At 29.1% G+C, this 19,683-nt stretch overlaps 1 protein-coding gene and 1 long non-coding RNA gene across 2 annotated transcripts; both read left to right on the forward strand.

Annotated features, from left to right (window-relative positions):
- Nucleotides 1–14,392: 14,392 nt before the first annotated feature.
- On the forward strand, nt 14,393–17,111 carry LOC136088913 (uncharacterized). The gene is made up of 4 exons (XR_010642628.1): nt 14,393–15,163; nt 15,293–16,471; nt 16,569–16,788; nt 16,921–17,111. It is a non-coding gene; the product is annotated as an uncharacterized LOC136088913 (long non-coding RNA).
- Nucleotides 17,112–17,898: 787 nt separating this feature from the next.
- On the forward strand, nt 17,899–18,324 carry LOC136088267 (uncharacterized). The gene has a single exon (XM_065811952.1). The coding sequence runs from the start codon at nt 17,899–17,901 to the stop codon at nt 18,322–18,324; it is 426 nt and encodes a 141-aa protein (XP_065668024.1).
- The last annotated feature ends 1,359 nt before the right edge of the window (nt 18,325–19,683 follow it).

Consider the following 19,683-nt stretch of genomic DNA (forward strand, 5'->3'; position numbering starts at 1 on the left):
TTAAAAACATTAGAAATAATTGGCTTACTGAAAAACTGGTCAACTTATTTTTTATGCTAAAGGAGTACATAAAGTAGCACAATGGGATCATCTTAAAATGCTTTATGAACTTGAATCCAAAAATTTAGTTAAATTATCTAATTTAAACGAGGTTTCAATATTTCCAAAGCCAATTGAGAGGCAGTCAGTTTCTACCTGTTTAAAGATATTTTGTGACAAAGCTTACCATGCTTTGATTAACCATCCAGGACTGCAGCATATAAAAGAAAGACAAGACACAGCAGATTTTATTAACATTATTGTATTGTAGTTGAAAGTTCTCAATGTTAAGGGAACAGGTGCAGATATTAGATTTAATGATGAACTTCAAGCAGTAATTAGAGATCCTAATGATAATATGTTGGACGATATTTTAAATTTTGGAAATATGGCTTTAAAGATGGCTGGAAAGCAAGGTAAAAGAAAGAAACAACTTACTTGTGACACTGCACAATCAATTTACCACATGTGCAATGGTGTTGTTGAATTATGTTGATCATTATTGAATAGCTCACATTAATATGTCGTTCTTAGTGAGTTTTCTACTGATCCATTGGAAAAAGAGTTTAGTAAATTGCGACAAGGTTCCAGGGGCACATATTTTATAACAGTACAACAGGTGATTGAAAAATTGAATATTTCAAAAGCCAAGGTTATACTGTCACTTGATAACCTGGCTGTTAACATAAGTCTTGATACAACCCATTCTTGTCCAAATTGCGGCTTTTTATTGGATGAGTCCTCTGCTGAGATGTTTGACAACTTACCAGATCTTGAATCTTTCATTTCTCCTGATACAAGTATGGCACTTATATACATCGGGGTATTTAACTCGTAACATATCGAACTATTAGAAAATGAGCTGCAAGAAAAAAACCACTTTTTACCACCAAAAATATGGACAATACATAGACTCAATTGACCGTGGTGGACTTAATATTCCCACTGATAATACCTGTCAATGGGTAATATTTTCTTTTATAATTTTTAATGCAATTAAGGATCAAGTATGCAGAGTTTCATTGAGCAATATTCTAATGATGGTGGTATCAGAGTTTTACAACTTTGAGATGCATCGACATCACAGAAATATTCTTTTAAACATTTTTTTAAATAATTTATGTAGACTTATGACTCCTCGTTCAAATAAAGAACCAGCTCAGAAAATATTAAAATTGTCATGAATTCTTAAATTATTATTGTAATCTTATTGCAAACTTTTTATTGTAATTTTATGTATAAAATATAATAGGTTTTGAGATTTAGTAACTCTTCCTAAAGAACCAGTAATAGCAAAACTCAGAGTAGAAGAAAAAAGATAAGTGTTTTTACTAATATATATATGTATATTTATATATATATAATATATATATTTATATATATATACATATATATACATATTATATATATATATATATATATATATATATATATATATATATATATATATATATATATACATATATATATAAATATATATATATGTATATTTATATATATATAAATATATATATATATTTATATATATACATATATATACATATATATACATATATATACATATATATATATATATATATATATATATATATATATATATATATATTTATATATATGTATATATATATATATATATATATATATATATATATATATATATATATATATATATATATGTATATATATATATATATATATATATATATATATATATATATATATATATATATATATATATATATATATATATATGGCATGACTTTGATCTTTATTTTATTGCTTTGTTTGATTAATTTGAGAAAAATTTATAAATTAAGAAATATTGTGTTGGAATTTCAGTTTGTTATTTTAAAATAAAACGTTTTGAGAGTGAAATGTTTATGGAGTTAAAATAAAATTACTTAAACACATTTTTGTTTTGTTTTCGCCGTTTAAAAAATAGGCCCCCAGTCAAATACGATGTTTGTGCGATGGCAAGGCCTTCTGTATAGATCGCCGTAGTTTTTTAGTAAAAATTTGCCAAAGTTTTCAATTCTTCCAGTTGGTGGCCTGTAACAACAGCTTATTAGTATATTTTTTAAACGCTTATTGATAAGTTCTATTGTTAAAATCTCTTCGTTTTCGTCAGAAGCGAACGTCTCGCTTCGAACTTTATGCAGAAGGTTATTTTTTAACAAAAAATGAAACTCCTCTTCCTCGCTTATTAGTACTTCGTTCTAAAATTATTGGATCAAAACCTGGGATAAAAAATATAATAAAACCTTGAGACTTGAGTTATTTTTAAAATCTGCTTGTAGACACCAGGTTTCAGTTAAACAAATTAAATTAAAAGAACTTTCCGCTTGGCTAACAAAATTTAATAAGTTTTCAAAATTCTTTTTTAAGCTACGTATTATAATGTGGACTGAATTGATATAATCGCTTTTTAAAATTTTGCTCACGTCACTGGGATAAAAATAAGAGGTTTCAAATTCAGGAGAATTAATTTCATTATAATAATTAATATATGGATCGGATTCGTTGTCTAGGTATAATTTATAGGTTTCAAATATATTGACTTTTTTTACAAAACCATTATTAGCTGTTTCCATTTTCGCTATAGTTTTAGATTTGGCAATAAATAATAGTATGCAACAATTTGGAAGTCTTTTAGGAAGACTTAGTGATTAATTTATTGTGTACCACAAAAAAAAAAATTTCAAAAGATAAGATATTACTTTTTTTGGAATTCCAATCCCGAACAATAAATTTGTCGTATGAAATATACGCGTATTTGCCAGCGTATACGCGTATTATGCCAGCTTGTCTTCCGACTTTCATTTTTTTACGTAGTGTCTTTCGTATAACATTCGTTTCCTTACAGTAATCTTCATATATGAAAATATTTTTACCTTTTAATTTTTAATTATTACACTAAATAATATTGGCGGAATACAAATAATTTTAGCTGACTAACTGAAAAACGTGTTATCTTATTTAATATTTTTTATTAAAATCAATATTTTTTAACTGCCATTTAATTTACTTTTTTTTTTTTTGATTAGCTGAAACTTAAGAAACTCTTAAGAAAATTTTAGTACTAGACTGCGAAAATAGAACCCAAAAACAAGAAACTTTTTAGTACTAACCTTTTACTTGTTTACCTACTAAAAAAAAAGTGTATATATAAACAATTTTTATAATTTTTGCTGATAACAAAATTTATATATTTCACACAAAAATACGCTAAAGCTTGCTGGCAGCAGCGATATAATAATTCTAAGGTAAAATGCCGGCAGAATGTTTGAAAATAAAAAAATTTAAACATTTTCCATACTCAAATGTTTACATACTTCAGTGGATAAGTTTAACGAAGGAAAACACGGTGTTCCGAGTTCAAACCTTTGTTTGATCCGTTTTCTTCGGGAAATTTTATATTTTAATTCAAGCAGTGTTATTAATAATATTACATATTATTAGTGTTTACTAGTTATTATTAATTTTATGAATAAATGTTGTTTTAATTTTATTTAGTTTTTAATTTCTATAAAGTAGATTGGGGCACATTGATACAAACACTCTTGGGGCACATTGATACATGTATCAACGTGCCCCGTGACTTCTCTATCTGATGAATAATAAAGACACTCATTATTTTTGTTTCTTTAAAGGAAAATGTTGCAAACGTACAAACGAAAAACTGAGAGAAGTAACATTGATGAAGTTGCTATGGCTTCTGCAATCTTGGGTGTTATGGAAGGCAAGTTATTAATTAGAAAAGCGGCTGATAAATACAATTTAAAAAGTGCTACTCTACAACATAGGCTTGAGAATAAAAAGAAAAAGAAAGAAGAAAAAGATATAGTTATTCATATAAGTATACTTCCCAACCAGTATTCACTAACGCACAAGAGAAGCAATGAAATAAATAAATAATAAAATGCAGTAAAATGCATCATGACCTTACCTTAACTCAAGTACGACTGCTAGCCAATAAATACGCCAAAAAATTAAATTGCAGTTATCCAAAGTTTTGGGATGATAATGAGAGCGCCGGCATAGATTGGATATCTAGTTATCAAAAGAGGAATTCTAATATTAGTTTAAGAAACCCTGAAAACACAAGTTTGGCTCAATCTTTTTCTTTCAATAAAGCTGTTGTTGAAGTATTTTTGAAGAACCTAGAAGATGTTTTATCAAGATACAATTTTGCCGCTGATTGGATAATTAATTTTGACGAAATCGGTATTACGACGGTCTTAAATGCTCCAAAAATATAGGCAGCTGCGTCAAATTGTCTCCGCAGAAAGGGGGAGTTAGTAACTTTTGGAGGAATCATTACTGGTACTGGCAATATTATTCCACCCGTTCATGTGTTTTCCAAAGTTCATTACAAAAGTCATTTTTGAATGGTGCATCAGAAGGATCTCTAGGCTTGTCATCTAAATCAGGTTGGATAAATGGTGAACTATTATTAGAAGTCCTGAAACACATCCAAAAACATACAAGCAGTAAAAAAGCCTTTTCTTCTTATTTGTGATAACCACGAGTCCCATATTTCATTTGATGCAATAAACTATTCTCGAGATAATGGAATAGTTTACATGTTGTTTTCTCTACATATATCCCACAAACTCCCGCCCCTTGATGTTGGTATCTTCGGTTTATTCAAGGCGAAGCTCAAGGTAGCTTTTAATGACTGGCACATTAATTATCCTGGAAAGGCATTAACTGTTTCAGAAACTAAAATATTTACCGATGCTGTTTTTAAAAAGGGTAAAGTTATCTTTATCTATTATCAATTGAAAAAGAAAATTCTAATCGTTTGTAACTCTATTTGTGAAGAAATGGTGAAGAATTTTCGAATTGGTAAACTGTCTGCGTATTCTACAATTGTTACTTTGACTCAAAATTTAATGGAGGGGGGTGAAAATTAACAATATCTTATACATTTGAATCAGATCACCTCTTCTTCTTCTATGATGCAAAGTTGGCAATTCAAGTATCAATTATTATTACAAGTGAGTTTTGTGCTAAAATAAAAATCGTCTGCTTAAATGTCATAAAATATTTTGCAATCCATTGAAAGCAAAGAAATGATGCTTGTAATAAGTCATGTGACAATGTATCTATCACGTGTAGAAAAAATAAAGACCTGCAAGCACAACTGAAAAATGAAAATACAAACATTGATTTTATTCCTTGGGCAGCACATTCTTTTTTTTTTCTCCACTTAAATTTTGGGCAAAAACAGGTGATTTTAGGTCATAACATGCTATAATCTTGGCAAAGATATCTCAAAAAGTATAATGTATTAAGTTCTAATTTTTTTGCAGTTTTATTTCTTTTATGTAGATAAATGTCTTGAGATAAAAATTTTTGATGAAAATTTCTTTATTTTAAAGCGTTGCTAGATTTTTCAATTCGTCAATTAAAAATCAAATTTCTAATATTAAGGACCAAAAATTAGTTTTTTAAATAATTTGTATTCTTAGTTTTTTTTATCTCAGGACATAAAGCTCATTATAATAAATCTCTGTACAAAAGTCAATTGGACAATTACAGCTCCTGCAATCTTTGGCAGAAAATTAGAGGAATAAAATAGAGAAAAATGAATATAAAATTCAAAATTTTAAATATACAAACTTATAAAAACAGGTTAAAATCCCCTTTTTTTATATACTGCACCTCTTAATCATTGTATTTATTATCATATCCTTTCCTAGTTGCTTTAAAATTTTTTCTTTGCTTTTAAACTATTTTTTTTGGATTAAGGGCTAAAAATATATATTTATTAAAAAATGTAGACTTCAAAATATCTTATGTATAATTTTTTATTTTATTGTTAAAGGTGACATTAAAGAAATTGAAAAAATTCAGCACAAAGCATTATAAGTACCTCGTGATTTAATAGGATTATTTTATGCTGAAAGATGTCGGCGGCTCAATTATACTACTTTGGAAACTCGCAGGAGACTTGATCCAACAGTTTAAGCTAGAAAACGGTTTTGGTTTATCAATTGGCATAATCTACCAATTTGCAGACTATCTTCCAACGTAATAATGCGTGAATTCCCATACAATAATGCTTGTAACAATTTTTTTACAAATCGTATTGTCAAATATTGGAATAACTTGCCGTCAGCATGCAAAAGGCTCCGTCAGTTAACACATTTAAGAATAGAATTGGCAAGTTTTTTTTTCTACAGCTGCAAATAGTGCATCTTTTACTGAAGATGAGCTACACGTTTATTAATTAACTCGTGCTTTAGCAGCTACAAAGACTTTTTAGATATTTGTCATAGATGTAAACTATTTGTCATAGATGTAAACTTTTATTAAGGTGGCACACAACTGAAATTGAGTTAGTTTTTTGAAAAAAATCAATTTTATGATTTTTTGGTATTTTGATTCTATAATCATTCCTTTAACATATACAAAAACAATTAATCTTAAAAATAATGTTAAAGTTGATTTAATAGCATTTTAGTAGATGACATTTTAAAATAAATTCCCTAACAACGTCTTAGCAACCATCCAGCATTTGAATTTTTATGAATTCAAAACAGTAATATACAATCGCAAACCATGATTTTTATATTAAAATATATAACACATAAAATATATAATGTGTTATATGCAGGTTCTTGTTATTTTTCCATTTTAAAAGTCATAAAAGTCATAATTCAAAAGTCATAAAAGTCAAAACTTAGTTTAAAAACACGAGTTTAAAAACACTTAGTTTCAGTGTTTTTGGTCTGTTAATGTTAGTCGCTTATATTGTAATTTTTCTCTCATTTTGTACCAAATCATTTTAGTAATAGTAATAGTAATATATTTAAATAAGTCCTCGTAGATAAAATGACAAATAATTAAAAACCAAACAAACAAAATTATACAAAAATTTATGGTTTGTGAAATGAATCGATGTATACAAAAACGTTTTAAGTCATAAAAACTATTTTTTCGGGGAAAGAGAAAAAACTTATTAAACCCAAAATTATTACTTTAATAAATTCAAAAAAAATCTGAGTGCTTTTTGACATCTTTAAATATTAGATTTGTTAAAATATATATCAAAATTTGTGATATATATATGTGTTATACATAGTTAAAGTTGTCTGACTTAGAACCTTTTTGTTTACATTTGTTAAGGATAATAACAAAAAGCTTGTCTTTTATATATTTATTCATTTTTTGTACCAAAAACTATTAAAAATCAAAGTTCAAACTATTACACATATTAAATCACACAATGTATAAAAGGACCGATCACAAAGCTTGTCAGACACCTCACTGGATATCGTGTTCCTCCACGTCATTCGCCTCGTCGGTTGTTGGCCAGCTCATGAGTTCATCATAAAAACCACTGAACTCATCCGGAACATATTGCATTACCTTCCTAACATCCTGCAGTTTCCCTTTTTTTATCGGAACATTACCCAAATGGGTAGCACACAATTTGCGGAAACTCGACGATGCGATTGACGACTTGAGACATCTTGTAAGTTTGGACCATCAGCCCATCAATAAGAGGCCTACAGACAATTACTCCTGGAGGAGTCCCGTAAGTGAAGTGCATTAGAAAACTTATTCCAAAACTTATCTTATCCTTAGCAGGAACTTTCTTTCCCCCGTGTTTCTTCCGAAATGCAAGATTGTAGAATGTTGGCCACCACTTTTGAAAATCTACAATATCTTCTGTTGCGACTTCTTCAACAATAAATTTACCAGTAATACTAGAAGTAACAATAAGTTCAGTTATCTGGTGAACAGTATACACCCTGTTATACCTTTTCAGTTTTCTCTTCATTACCGCGAGGTCCCGGTCACAAGGTAGGTACGAGTGACCTCTTATCGCGTAGTACTGCTCGATTCGATCAAATCGGCCAGCATCTGTGAGAGCCAAAAAGACTCTGTTTAGTGCATGGTTTTTATTTTGGCCTCCACAGTTATCTGAGTAGACATAGACTTCAGCAAACTGTGGAGGAGCAGACATTAGGTAATTGTACACAAAAGAGCACACCTCATCAGGGCTTTTTCTGGCTGTGCCTTCATGATACACATAAACATAACTTTTATTGCATTTCACATCGTGAATAGAGAAGAGGTTAACAGATAGCTGTCTGAGGTAAAAGGTTTCCTGGACTGGTATCATCGGTAAAGAGTTATATTCTGCATGTAGTCAAATGCAATCGCTAAGACATGCGGTTCATTTTGTTTTGTTTCCAGGTTGCTTTCATTTTGGAGTTTGTTGTAAATTTTTTTTGATCGACATTTGTGCAGCATCAGTTCAGCAGCAGCATTTCTCTTTGCTGCATCACTGAGATGAGGGCTTCGTAATTTTAAATTAAGCTCCTCACAGGTGCAACAAGAGTCTATCTGGGGACGGCCAAATCTTAACGTAAAGTTGTCCTTAAAGTAGCCTAGAAAAATTTGTAGCTACATTTTGCTTCAGGATGTTTTCCTTTAAACATTGAATACAAAATTTTGACATTTAGTCTAGCATCTAGATAATTGATAGTTTTAGCAGCATATTTGCTCTGTTTCACCGGATAACTTTCGATATGTTCTCTTATGAAAAGTCTTACATTGCCTTACTTACCCCCAATTTTTTAAAAGGCTAATTGGGTATCGAAATTGAAATACAAATCTCACCTGCAATCAGTTCCAACAGTAGTAGCAGGTACAGTTCTTCCTTTGTAGTCAATGTACTCTTTACCTTTCACTCTAGCTTCTTTAACGACATTCCTTTTCCACATAGCCTCATTTTTAACCTTTCTTCCACTGCTAGTACTAGGTTCTTCATCCATTATAAGTCTTTTTCATTAAAACAACGAGATGAATTGTAATAATTACAATTCATAACGCAATTTAATTATTAAATTGCGTGGGAGAAACCGTACGGCGGATTTGACTGACGTAGTTTCCTTGTGGAAATATAAATATAGTCTTAACGGTTTTTTTATGAGCATATTTGAGGTGTTTTTTAAAGTATAAGTTGAACGAGGAATTTTTGTATAAGCAGTTTTTTTAATGAATAAAAAAGATCTGAAATTGAAACATTGTGTTCACTGCGAGAAAACTACATGAATAATAAAATAAGCCCAAACAACCTCAAACTCGTAACCAAAACAAAACAAAAATTGAATTAAAAACATCTGAAAGCTATCAGCAGAACACAGCTGGTTTTCTCAGTGCTGCCAACAAAAACCTTCTAAGTCACTGACCTAGAACCTTTTAGTTTACAGACAATATTTCAGCTCTCTATTCAACGTGTAAGGAGAGGTCTGACTTAGAATGTTTTACTATACAATGGTGGAACTGTCTTCAAAGAACAAATTTTCATCAAAAAGTCAAATATTAAAAAAAATGACTTAGAACGTTTTTGTATACATTGATTCAAATATAAACTTTAAGTAAAAAAAAAAAAAAGCAATTGTTAATCATAGCAAGTAAGTTGATATCAAAATTGGGAAAAGGGAAAAAAAGTTGCTTTCATTTAATTAAAGTTTACATCTATGACAAATAGTATCTAAAAAGCCAATATTTGTAGCTGCTAAAGCACGAATTAATTAATAAACGTGTAGCTCATCTTCAGTAAAAGATGTACTGTTTGCAGCTGGAGAAAAAAAATACTTGTCAATTCTATTCTTAAATGCGTTAACTGACGGAACCTTTTTGCATGCTGACATTCTTTTTAACAGATATTGATTCCAGTAGAAAAGGATTTGCACATTTGTTGGAATTAAAATGTTGGAATTAACACCGTGATTGTGTTAAAGGATTCAATTCATCTAAAAATCAATAAATGATAAATATGATGCAGATTTACAATATTGACTATATATAAATTGCAATACATATATATGTATATATATATTTTTTCATAATCATATGATATAAGCAAGTTTAAAGCAAATCATTTTGGAACAAATACAGTAAATGCATATAAATATCTATGCATATACGTATATACACAGGCTCATACGACAACAGGCGAACCGTTAAAAAATATGAGATTCGGCGTACAATATTTATAAAAAGTATTTAGCCGGTATAAATACTACATAGAATAGACAACAATTCTCAATATTTTATATACATTTTTACTTGTGGGTTTATAAAAACTTAAAAAGGCAAAAACTTGACCAAGTAAAACCAAAACAAAAGGTAACGCAACTAAGATTACAATAATTTTTATAGTTTTTTAAATTGCTGATTTAATATGGTTAAAAACCTAAGGAATTCTATAAAAAGATTTCTCAGAGTAATTACTGCAGTAAAAAATCTAATAAAAGCCCTTAATTAACGAAAAAATATCCAGACTATTTACTTAATAAATTTTGTTACGTACGCGTATAACTACAAAGATATGTCAATATTAAAAAGCTAGTGAGACAAAATTGGCATACCAATATTTGCCAGTATGAGCATGCCAATACAACTCCAATATTGGCATTCTAATATTGGACAAGCAATATAGAAGGAATATCAGCATGCATATACTTTCCAATATTGGTATGTCAATATTGGCGCTATACTTTTTACCATTATTGGCGCAATATTATATATCTTGTCCGATATTGGCCAAGATACCCAATATAGCACCATTATTGCACCAATATATCTTGCTACTAGGGTATTATATCAAAGTTTAGATTTTTTGGGTTGATAAATCCATTTCTGAAGAATAAATTAAGTTTGAACCACACTAAAGCACGAGCTACATAATTATTATAGCCAACTTGCACAATGGTGGCATGTTAATCATGATTTTGATATAGGTTTTTTGGATTTCTCAATCCAAAAAACCTATATATAAATATAGGTTTTTTGGATTGGAAAATCCAAAAAACCTAAATTACAATTAAGTGCAGTTATAATAAAAGCATATTTGTAATAAAACTTGTGTTGAAATGTCATATTCAATATCTTTTAACATATTAAAAGTTTTAATATGTATAAAACTTTTACTTTTTGAAATAACGATAAAACATAAAAATTTGTTTCAAAACAAAGATTTCGAATTAGTAACTTGCGAAAATAGTCACTTACATATAAAAAGGTATGAATAGCAATATAATAAATGTATTTAGCTATGTTTTATAAATTAAATACATTCAATTAACTAAATTAAGTAAATACAAATTATTTATTGATATTCTTATGTGTCGAGCGTATTCACAGAGCCGTCTCAGGGGGTGAGGGAGGTGTCTGACCCCCTAAAAAATTACATATATATATATATATATATATATATATATATATATATATATATATATATATATATAGGGGAACCTGTTGTACCTTTGACCACGTTGTACCTTTGGTCACTCGACTCTGTTGGTTTACTATTATTATTTAAAAAAAACGGGAAGTGTCATTTGAAATAGTAGTCCATGACAACTCTTTTTATCGTAAAACATTATACTTGGGATAGATGGTATTGATCCACAAGCAATTATAAGTTTTGACTCTTAAAAAGTAAATATTTGTGTTAATCTTATTCTGATTTTAAAACTGTGATAAATTGTTGTTTGATTCATCTACGACATTATAAACATTACCCAACATCTTTTTTTTGTTATGGAAAATTTTGGATGATTATGTCTGACCGTAAATGGGGATTAAGACAATAACTGTTAAAGAAACCCATCTCGTGTACCTTTGACCAGTCAAGGACGTTGTACCTTTGACCAATAAAAACTGCTTCCTCGGTAATTTGCGGACTTTAAGAGGGCAAGATTATAAAATTTATAATCTACCTTATTAGGCGTCGTCTGTGCTTTATTGCTTTTTAATGCAAAATTGTTTCTAGTATTATGATGATGAAATAATTCCATTGAATTTTAATGCAATTCACTATTTATTCTTGAACCACTACTACACTTAGAATAATCAATTTTGTTAATTTAGTTAGTTGGACAGCTGAAGCAATATTATTGTCAAGTTCATTTTATTACCTAGTTTCTGCTCAGCTATAGGGAATTAAATGTATCGAAATAGTTAATTAATTTTGTTAATATATTTTAGTTTTAAAATGCCAAGGAGCAAGATTGGTGTTTTTCGCAAAAAGATTTCCGAAATGGATATCCTAAATGCAGTGAATTTTGTGCTTCAACAAAAAATGAGTTTAAGTGAAGCTGCAAGACATTGCAACATTAAAAAGTCAACTTTAATATATCAGTTGAAGCAGTTTAAAAAATCTGGTAGTTGCGAATATTTATATTCACATACCAAACCAAAAAAAGTATTCTCAACTGAAGAAGAAATAATTTTGGTAAACTACTTGGCAGATGCTGCAAATATGCATTATGGACTTACATTAAAGCAGATAAGTATACTTTAGCAAATCATAAAAAAATCGAAACTTCATGGATGAAAAATAAATGTGCAGGTGAACAATGGCTGCGAGATTTTCGCAAAAGATATAATAACAAGCTATCTCTACGTAAACCACAACCTACAAGTCTTGGTAGATCTTCTGCATTCAATAGAGAAACTGTAAGAATTGTATATAAAAATTACAAAAATGTTTTAGAACGTTATCATTTTGACCCATCAAATATTTGGAACTGTGATGAAACAGGAATTACCACAGTCCACGTACCACCAAAAATTCTAGCTCCAAAAGGTAAAAAACAAATAGGGAGCATAACTAGTGCTGAACGAGGCAACAATGTAACAATGATTGCAGCCATTAATGCTACTGGAAATAGCATCCCACCATTACTTGTATTTCCACATGCTAAATTCAAAGACTACATGTTAAATAATTGTCCTCCTGGAAGTGTAGGAGCAGCTAATAAGTCTGGATGGTCAAATGAAGTCATTTTTGTGCAATTTCTTGAACATTTTATTAGTAATGTGCGACCGTCAATTAAAAAACCTGTTCTTCTATTAATGGATAATCATGAGAGTCATGTAAACATTTCTGTTATTGAGTTAGCAAAAAAATCAGGCATAGTTTTAATGACATTTCATCCTCACACAACCCATAAAATGCAACCTCTTGATCGTGGTGTTTTTGGACCATTTAAAACTTTTTATAACAATGCCATGAATAACTGGATGATATCACCAGGCAATGCTGGTAAACCAGTCACAATTTATGATATATCTTACCTTGTTGGTCAAGCTTATCCTCATGCTTTTGTACCAAATAATATTATAAACAGTTTTAAATGTACTGGATTTGATCCATTTAATGAAAATATTTTTACTGATATTGACTTTTTAGCTGCAAATGTTACTGATAGGCCAATAGTGAATACTGAAGCTTGCCTTTCTAATGAGATTATTGATGTTAAAACTGCTCCATCCAGTGTACGATCAACGTCATCTATTGTTTTAGGGGAAATCCCTACTGTGAGTTTACCATCAAGATCAATTGTTTCACCTGAGATAATACGACCTCATCCTAAAGCCAAATTAAGAAAAACAAATACTTCAAAAAGACGTAATAGAAAATCATGTATTTTAACTGATACCCCTGAAATTAAAGTTATTCTAGATTCAAAATCTAATAACCAACAATTTAAAAAGACCTCTTCAAACAAAAGAAAAAAAATGGCAAAGCAGATTATTTTTAGTCAGTCTGACATATGTTTAAATGATGAAAGCTCTAATGAAATTGATTTTGGAGTAAATATACTTGATAATGAAAGTGAAATTGTTTCTGGAGATTTTTTAATTGTCAAGTTGGCTGGAAAGAAATGCTCTAGATTTTATGTAGCAGAAGTTTTAGAAGTTGTTGGTATAGTTTACAAAATTAAGTATCTTAAGAAATCAGGAGACTTTTGTAACAAGTTTATAAGAGAAGATGACAATCTTTATGATTTGGAACTTAAGGATATTATTATGAAACTTCCACCACCAAGTATTGGTCATGGTTCATCTAAGCGTCAGTATCTTATGTTTGATGTTGATCTGACTATTTGCAATAGTTAATATATTTTACTCTTTTATCATTGTATTTTTTGTTGTCATCATTAAGATATTTTCTATAAAAAGCATTATGATCATATGTAAATGAATATAGACCGCCAGCTAACATAAGCAGGGTTCCCACTCGGCATGCAAAACATGCAAAGCATGCAATTGTTTACATAGGCATGCAAAGCATGTAAAAGCATGCATTTTTGTTAATTAAGCATGCAAAAACAAAAATAATCAATTTTCAAATTAAGTTTCTAAAAATTCATTTATTTTAAAAGACATAACAGTGTAATTTTTGTATAAAATTTCATTTGAAAAGAAAATGTCTATTAATAAACAATGTTTTAATATTATTTACATTTTATTAATTATAATAATTTATACTATTAAATTTATTTAAAACTGCTTTTTGTTTGAAAATTTTGGTTAATTTAGATTTTCTAGATTTAATGCAAACTAAAATATATAAATGGGCAAGACCATTTACCAAAAATCTTGGGAAAGTAGATTCATATGGGTCACAGGTGTTAACAACAATTTAAGTTTAGCACATTGCATTTGCTGTAAGACGTCTTTTAGTATATCTGCCAGTGGCATTAGTCAACTTAAAGGTAAAAAACATGTTAGCAAAGATCCTTGTAAAATATCAAACAACCAAAAGCAGTTCAATGAATCAGTCAGACTTTCAAATGTTAGATGTTCGAATGTCCATATAGATGATCAGATCTCTCATGCAGAAATTATGCAAGCTTTACATGTTGTCAATTGAAATTATAGTTTCAAGTCAACAGAAAATGACAACGCAAGATTTACCTCTATGTTTCCTGATTCAGTTGTGGCAAAGTGTTATAAGCAAGGTGAATCAAAAACTAAATATCAAATACAATTTGGAATTGCCCCTTATGTTAAAAGTATGTGATATTAAAAAAACACAATTACTTCAAAGTTTGATGAGACAACAACAAGCAAGTAAAAAAACAGTATGACGGATATCTCCAGTATTGGTCAGACAAAAAGGGAGAAATTGTAGCGCCATATTGTGGTTCTCTGTTTATTGGTCATTGTGACCACAACTAACTAGTTGAGCATTTAAATTTTAAACTGACTTGGAGTTGGATTCTGCATATCTTTTACAAGTTGTGAAGGATGGGCCAAATGTTAACAAAGCCTTTAAAATGAAGGTATCACTGGATTTAAAGAAAAAGTCTGTTAATATTTTTATTAAGCTTGGTACATGCAATCTTTATAAAGTTCATATTGCTTTTAGAAAAGGCATTAATAATCTTTCCTTTGATTTAGATGAACATTTATTGATATTCACTTTTTTTTTAAGTTGTTTAGTGCCAGATGTGAAGGTTTTGCTAATTTAGTTGATGTAACTAATTTGGTTGCTAAGTTTGCCAATAAACATATAGAAACGCAATGGCTTTCTATGAAATATGTTGCTGTTAGGATTTTGGAACCAATGAGTGAACCTTAGAGAATATTTTTAAACATTTCTTCCAAAACAAAAAAACTTTAACGCTTTGTTCAAAACAGACAGATACAAAAGAACTAGTGAAGCTCTGCGCAATGATATTCAGACTAAAGGATATTTAGGTTTTTGTGCTTTCTCAACACAAAATTTTGAAGCATTTTTAGTACAATTTCAAACAGAATCTCCAATGATTCACATACTTTATCCTGCGAAGTGGAAGCTATTAAAGTTTTTACTTCAAAAATTTATTCTTCCAAAAAAGTTAAAAAATGATAATGGAGAGTTCAAGTCACAGCCTGAAATTTTAATGATTGATTTCTGCAAAATCAAAAACCATAGAAAACTAAGTTCAGTTGAAGTAGGAACAAAAGTCAAATTGCTGTTGCATGGAGCTGCTCTACCTAATTTAGTAGATGAAAAATTTAGGACTGAGTGCAAAGAGTTTTATATTGTTTCTGTATCATATTTACAAGAAAACTAACCTTTTCATGTTTCACTTTTAAAGCATGCTCAATTTCTTCATCCAAAAAAGTGGATTGCTCCAGGTGCAAGAAGTGCAATATCTAATTTAATATTAAAAGTTGCTTCAGTATTAGACAAACGACTTAGCCCGGTTTTTCATCTAAATGAGACTTCTTCAACCAAAGAATCTCTGTGTGATAAAGTTAGAGATCAATGGTTGTCTTATCAGAATGAGGTAATCCCAGAACATTTTTATAAATTCACAATCATTTACTACATCAGTCGCTCAACAGCAAACATCATATTGGTCTAATGTTTTTAGTACTTGTTACTTAAATTGTATAAACAAACAATCCAAATATAAGCAAATAGATAATTATTGGAGTCAAGTGGGCACTATATGTGATGAAGCTGGCAATTTAAAATTTCCTCAGCTGCTTGCACTTTTTAAGTGTGTTTTATGTCTTAGTCATGGCAACAGTTCACCTCAAAGAGAATTTTCTATAAATAAGAGGTTTATAGGAGCTCACAGTACCAACTTAAAAGAGGACACTGTTATTGCATTGAGATAAGGTATGGTTTAAATAACAATATTTTTATCTTTTTCTTTTTTAGTAATATTAAAACATTTTATGATGAATAGTTTGATTTATTGCAACACTTTTTTTAGTTAAAGATGAACTTAATCAAGTAGGTGGAGTTATAAATTTTCCAATAACAAGTAACTTAATTAAATGTTGTAAAGAGTCTCATCAAAGATATAAAGTTTATTTAGCTGAGCAAACTAAATTAGTAAAGGCTGAATCAGAAAAAGTAAAGCAAACAGAGTTGCTGACAAAATCTTTACAACAGCAAAAAACAGATCTCGAACTTATTGAAGCAGATATAAGGTATATTGTTTAACATTGTTTTAATAAAACTTGTATATTTTCTTTATTTTATTGTTTGAGTTTTGTCATTGAATAAAAACATAACAAATAGGACTTTTATTGAACAAAATATTTAAATTTTATTAAATAAAGGGTATGCAAAGCTGGCATCGAGGTTGCAGAAACTGCTATTGATAAAGGTAATGGAAAACTTCAGCAAGCACTACTCAAAGTAAAGTTAGATAGAACTGTATGCCAAACTTCACAAGCTATGATTGACATGGGAATAAAGCGTAAAAGGGAATTACAAATAAATCTTGACAATTTAGAAAAAAAGAAAAAAATAGTGAAATAAAGTTCTAATGAAAAAACATTTTTTTCTTAACTTTTTATGTTATTTTTTATTTAGTAAAGTATCAAACTTTATAAATTTTGGAACATATAATATATAATTAAATTATATTAATATACTATAATACTAAGTACATTTGTTTTGAGTATAAAATCTGAAAGAAACCTGTTTTAATGCAAGATAGTTAAACTATTTTAATGCAAGAAATTAAAACTAAAAGTAAACTTTAACAGTTAATGTTGTTAACATGAGTTTGTGTTGAGTGTAATATATTGACTAAAATTTTGTTGTCTTTGTTTTATATATATATATATATATATATATATATATATATATATATATATATATATATATATATATATATATATATATATATAGACACACACACACACACACACACACACACACACACACACACACACACACACACACACACACACACACACACACACTACCGGCAATTAATTTGAGACAAGCGGTTAAAAATAGTATTTACATTTAAAAAATAAATATATCTGATTATCATATTTGCACTTCTTTATTTTTGGATCAAAAATAAATAGAACACAATAAATAAGTGGATAGAATAGGATATGGGCATTTTTGCACCCAAAAATTTGGTTATGTACAAAAGTATACAAAAATTTTACTTATCGGTAGCTTTGTGTAGATACTTTATGTAGATCCAATATAGTATATAATGACTTGCAAATGAATATACAAATATTGTATTATTTGAACTGTTTATTTTTTTTTAGTTTCTATTTTGTCATACTAAAATGGCTCCAGTTCGAGAATTAAGCTTTGAACAGAAAGTTCGCATTGTTTTACTTGATGAAGGTGTTTCAGAAAAAAAAATTGCCGAAAGAATGAAAATATCAAAGACTGGAGTTCACAAAACAATCAAGCGTTTCAAGGAAACTGGTCAATATTGTGACTTACCACGACCTGGACAGCCTAGAAAGATAGATGAACATGGTGATTGTCGTATTACGAGATTATCTATGTCAAACAGAAAATTAACAGATCCACAAATAATGAGAGAATACAATGAAACTGCTGAAAAACTTGTGTGTGTCTGGACAATAAGAGCTGCCAAAAAAAGCGTTGCTAAGGAAAGCAAACAAGGTGAAACGACTACAATGGGCTCGCAAACAATTCAACTGGACAATAAGTCAATGGAATGCAGTAGTATGGAGCGATGAGTCCAAGTTTGAATTAATTGGCAACAAGAGAAGAATATTTGTACGCCGGCACCAGAATGAACGTTACATTCTGCAGTGCATTGTGCCTACTGTTAAGCATGGAGGAGGTTCAATAATGGTATGGGGTTGTTTTGCAGGTCACAAATTAGGAGATTTGATCAGAGTTCGTGGAATTATGAAAAAGGAGCAATACAGAAATATTTTGGAGAATCATGCCATTCCATCTGCTCATTGAATGGTGGTTCGACGCCAGCCTGTTTTTATGCAAGATAAAGACCCAAAGCACAAATCTAAACTTTGTACAAATTATCGGAATCAACTAGTACAAGAAAAAATCCTTACATTAATGGACTGGTCTGCGCAGTCACCAGACCTCAATCCGATTGAGCTTCTTTGGGATGAAATAGACCAGTATGTGAAGAAATTCCAAGTAAAATCTGAGGAACATTTATGGGAGTTACTCCAAGAGGCTTGGAAAGCTGTAACCATGGAAAATTTAAACAAATTAATCTTTCGTATGCTAAGAATATGTGAAGCAGTAATAAAGAAACGTGGTGGTTATTTTGATGAATGCAAAGTTTGAAACTTGTGCAAAATAATAAAGATCTTATAATTTAACTTTTTAATGTTTGTTAAGTTTTCTATTTGTTAGAAATATTTGTGAAGAAAACTAAATAAAGTATATTTCATGAACTAATTTGTAGTTTCTTTATTCCCTGAGATCGAAAAAAAACATAAACAAAAATATAACTGATAGATTTCATTGATTTTTAATAGAATTAATGTTTTCTCATCACTGGTCTCAAATTAATTGCCGGTATTGTACATATTTTATTGTTATTTTTTTCTTTTTTGATTTCCAGTAGAATTTGAACTAATTCTAAAGTAATGAAAAATATGTTTTCTATGATAATTTAAAAATAATAACTTTACAATATGTTTTTGCAGCATACTTATATTTTAGTATAAGGTTTTGTTAATAATACTTCAAACATTTATATACAATTTAAAATTGATTCTATACTCATCAGTTTCAAGTTTCTTTTATATTTAAGTATAAGTTATAAATTTTATATTTAATTATAAAATATAATAAATTAAAAAATCTATATGGTATTATGAATTTATATACACTATATATATAATAGAGTGCGTGCAAAAGCATGCAAATTTTTAAAAAGAAGCATGCAAAAGCATGCAACATAATTAATAAATAGCATGCAAAAGCATGCAATTTTAGTAAAAAGTAGCAAGCAAAGGCATGCAAATTCATAAATGTTGGCTGGGAACCCTGCATAAGTTATAAAAATATATTTTTGCTCTTTTCTTATCTAAAATAATCAAAATAACTGTATATAT

Source organism: Hydra vulgaris, chromosome 12, assembly GCF_038396675.1.
Source record: "Hydra vulgaris chromosome 12, alternate assembly HydraT2T_AEP".
NCBI lineage: Eukaryota > Metazoa > Cnidaria > Hydrozoa > Anthoathecata > Hydridae > Hydra > Hydra vulgaris.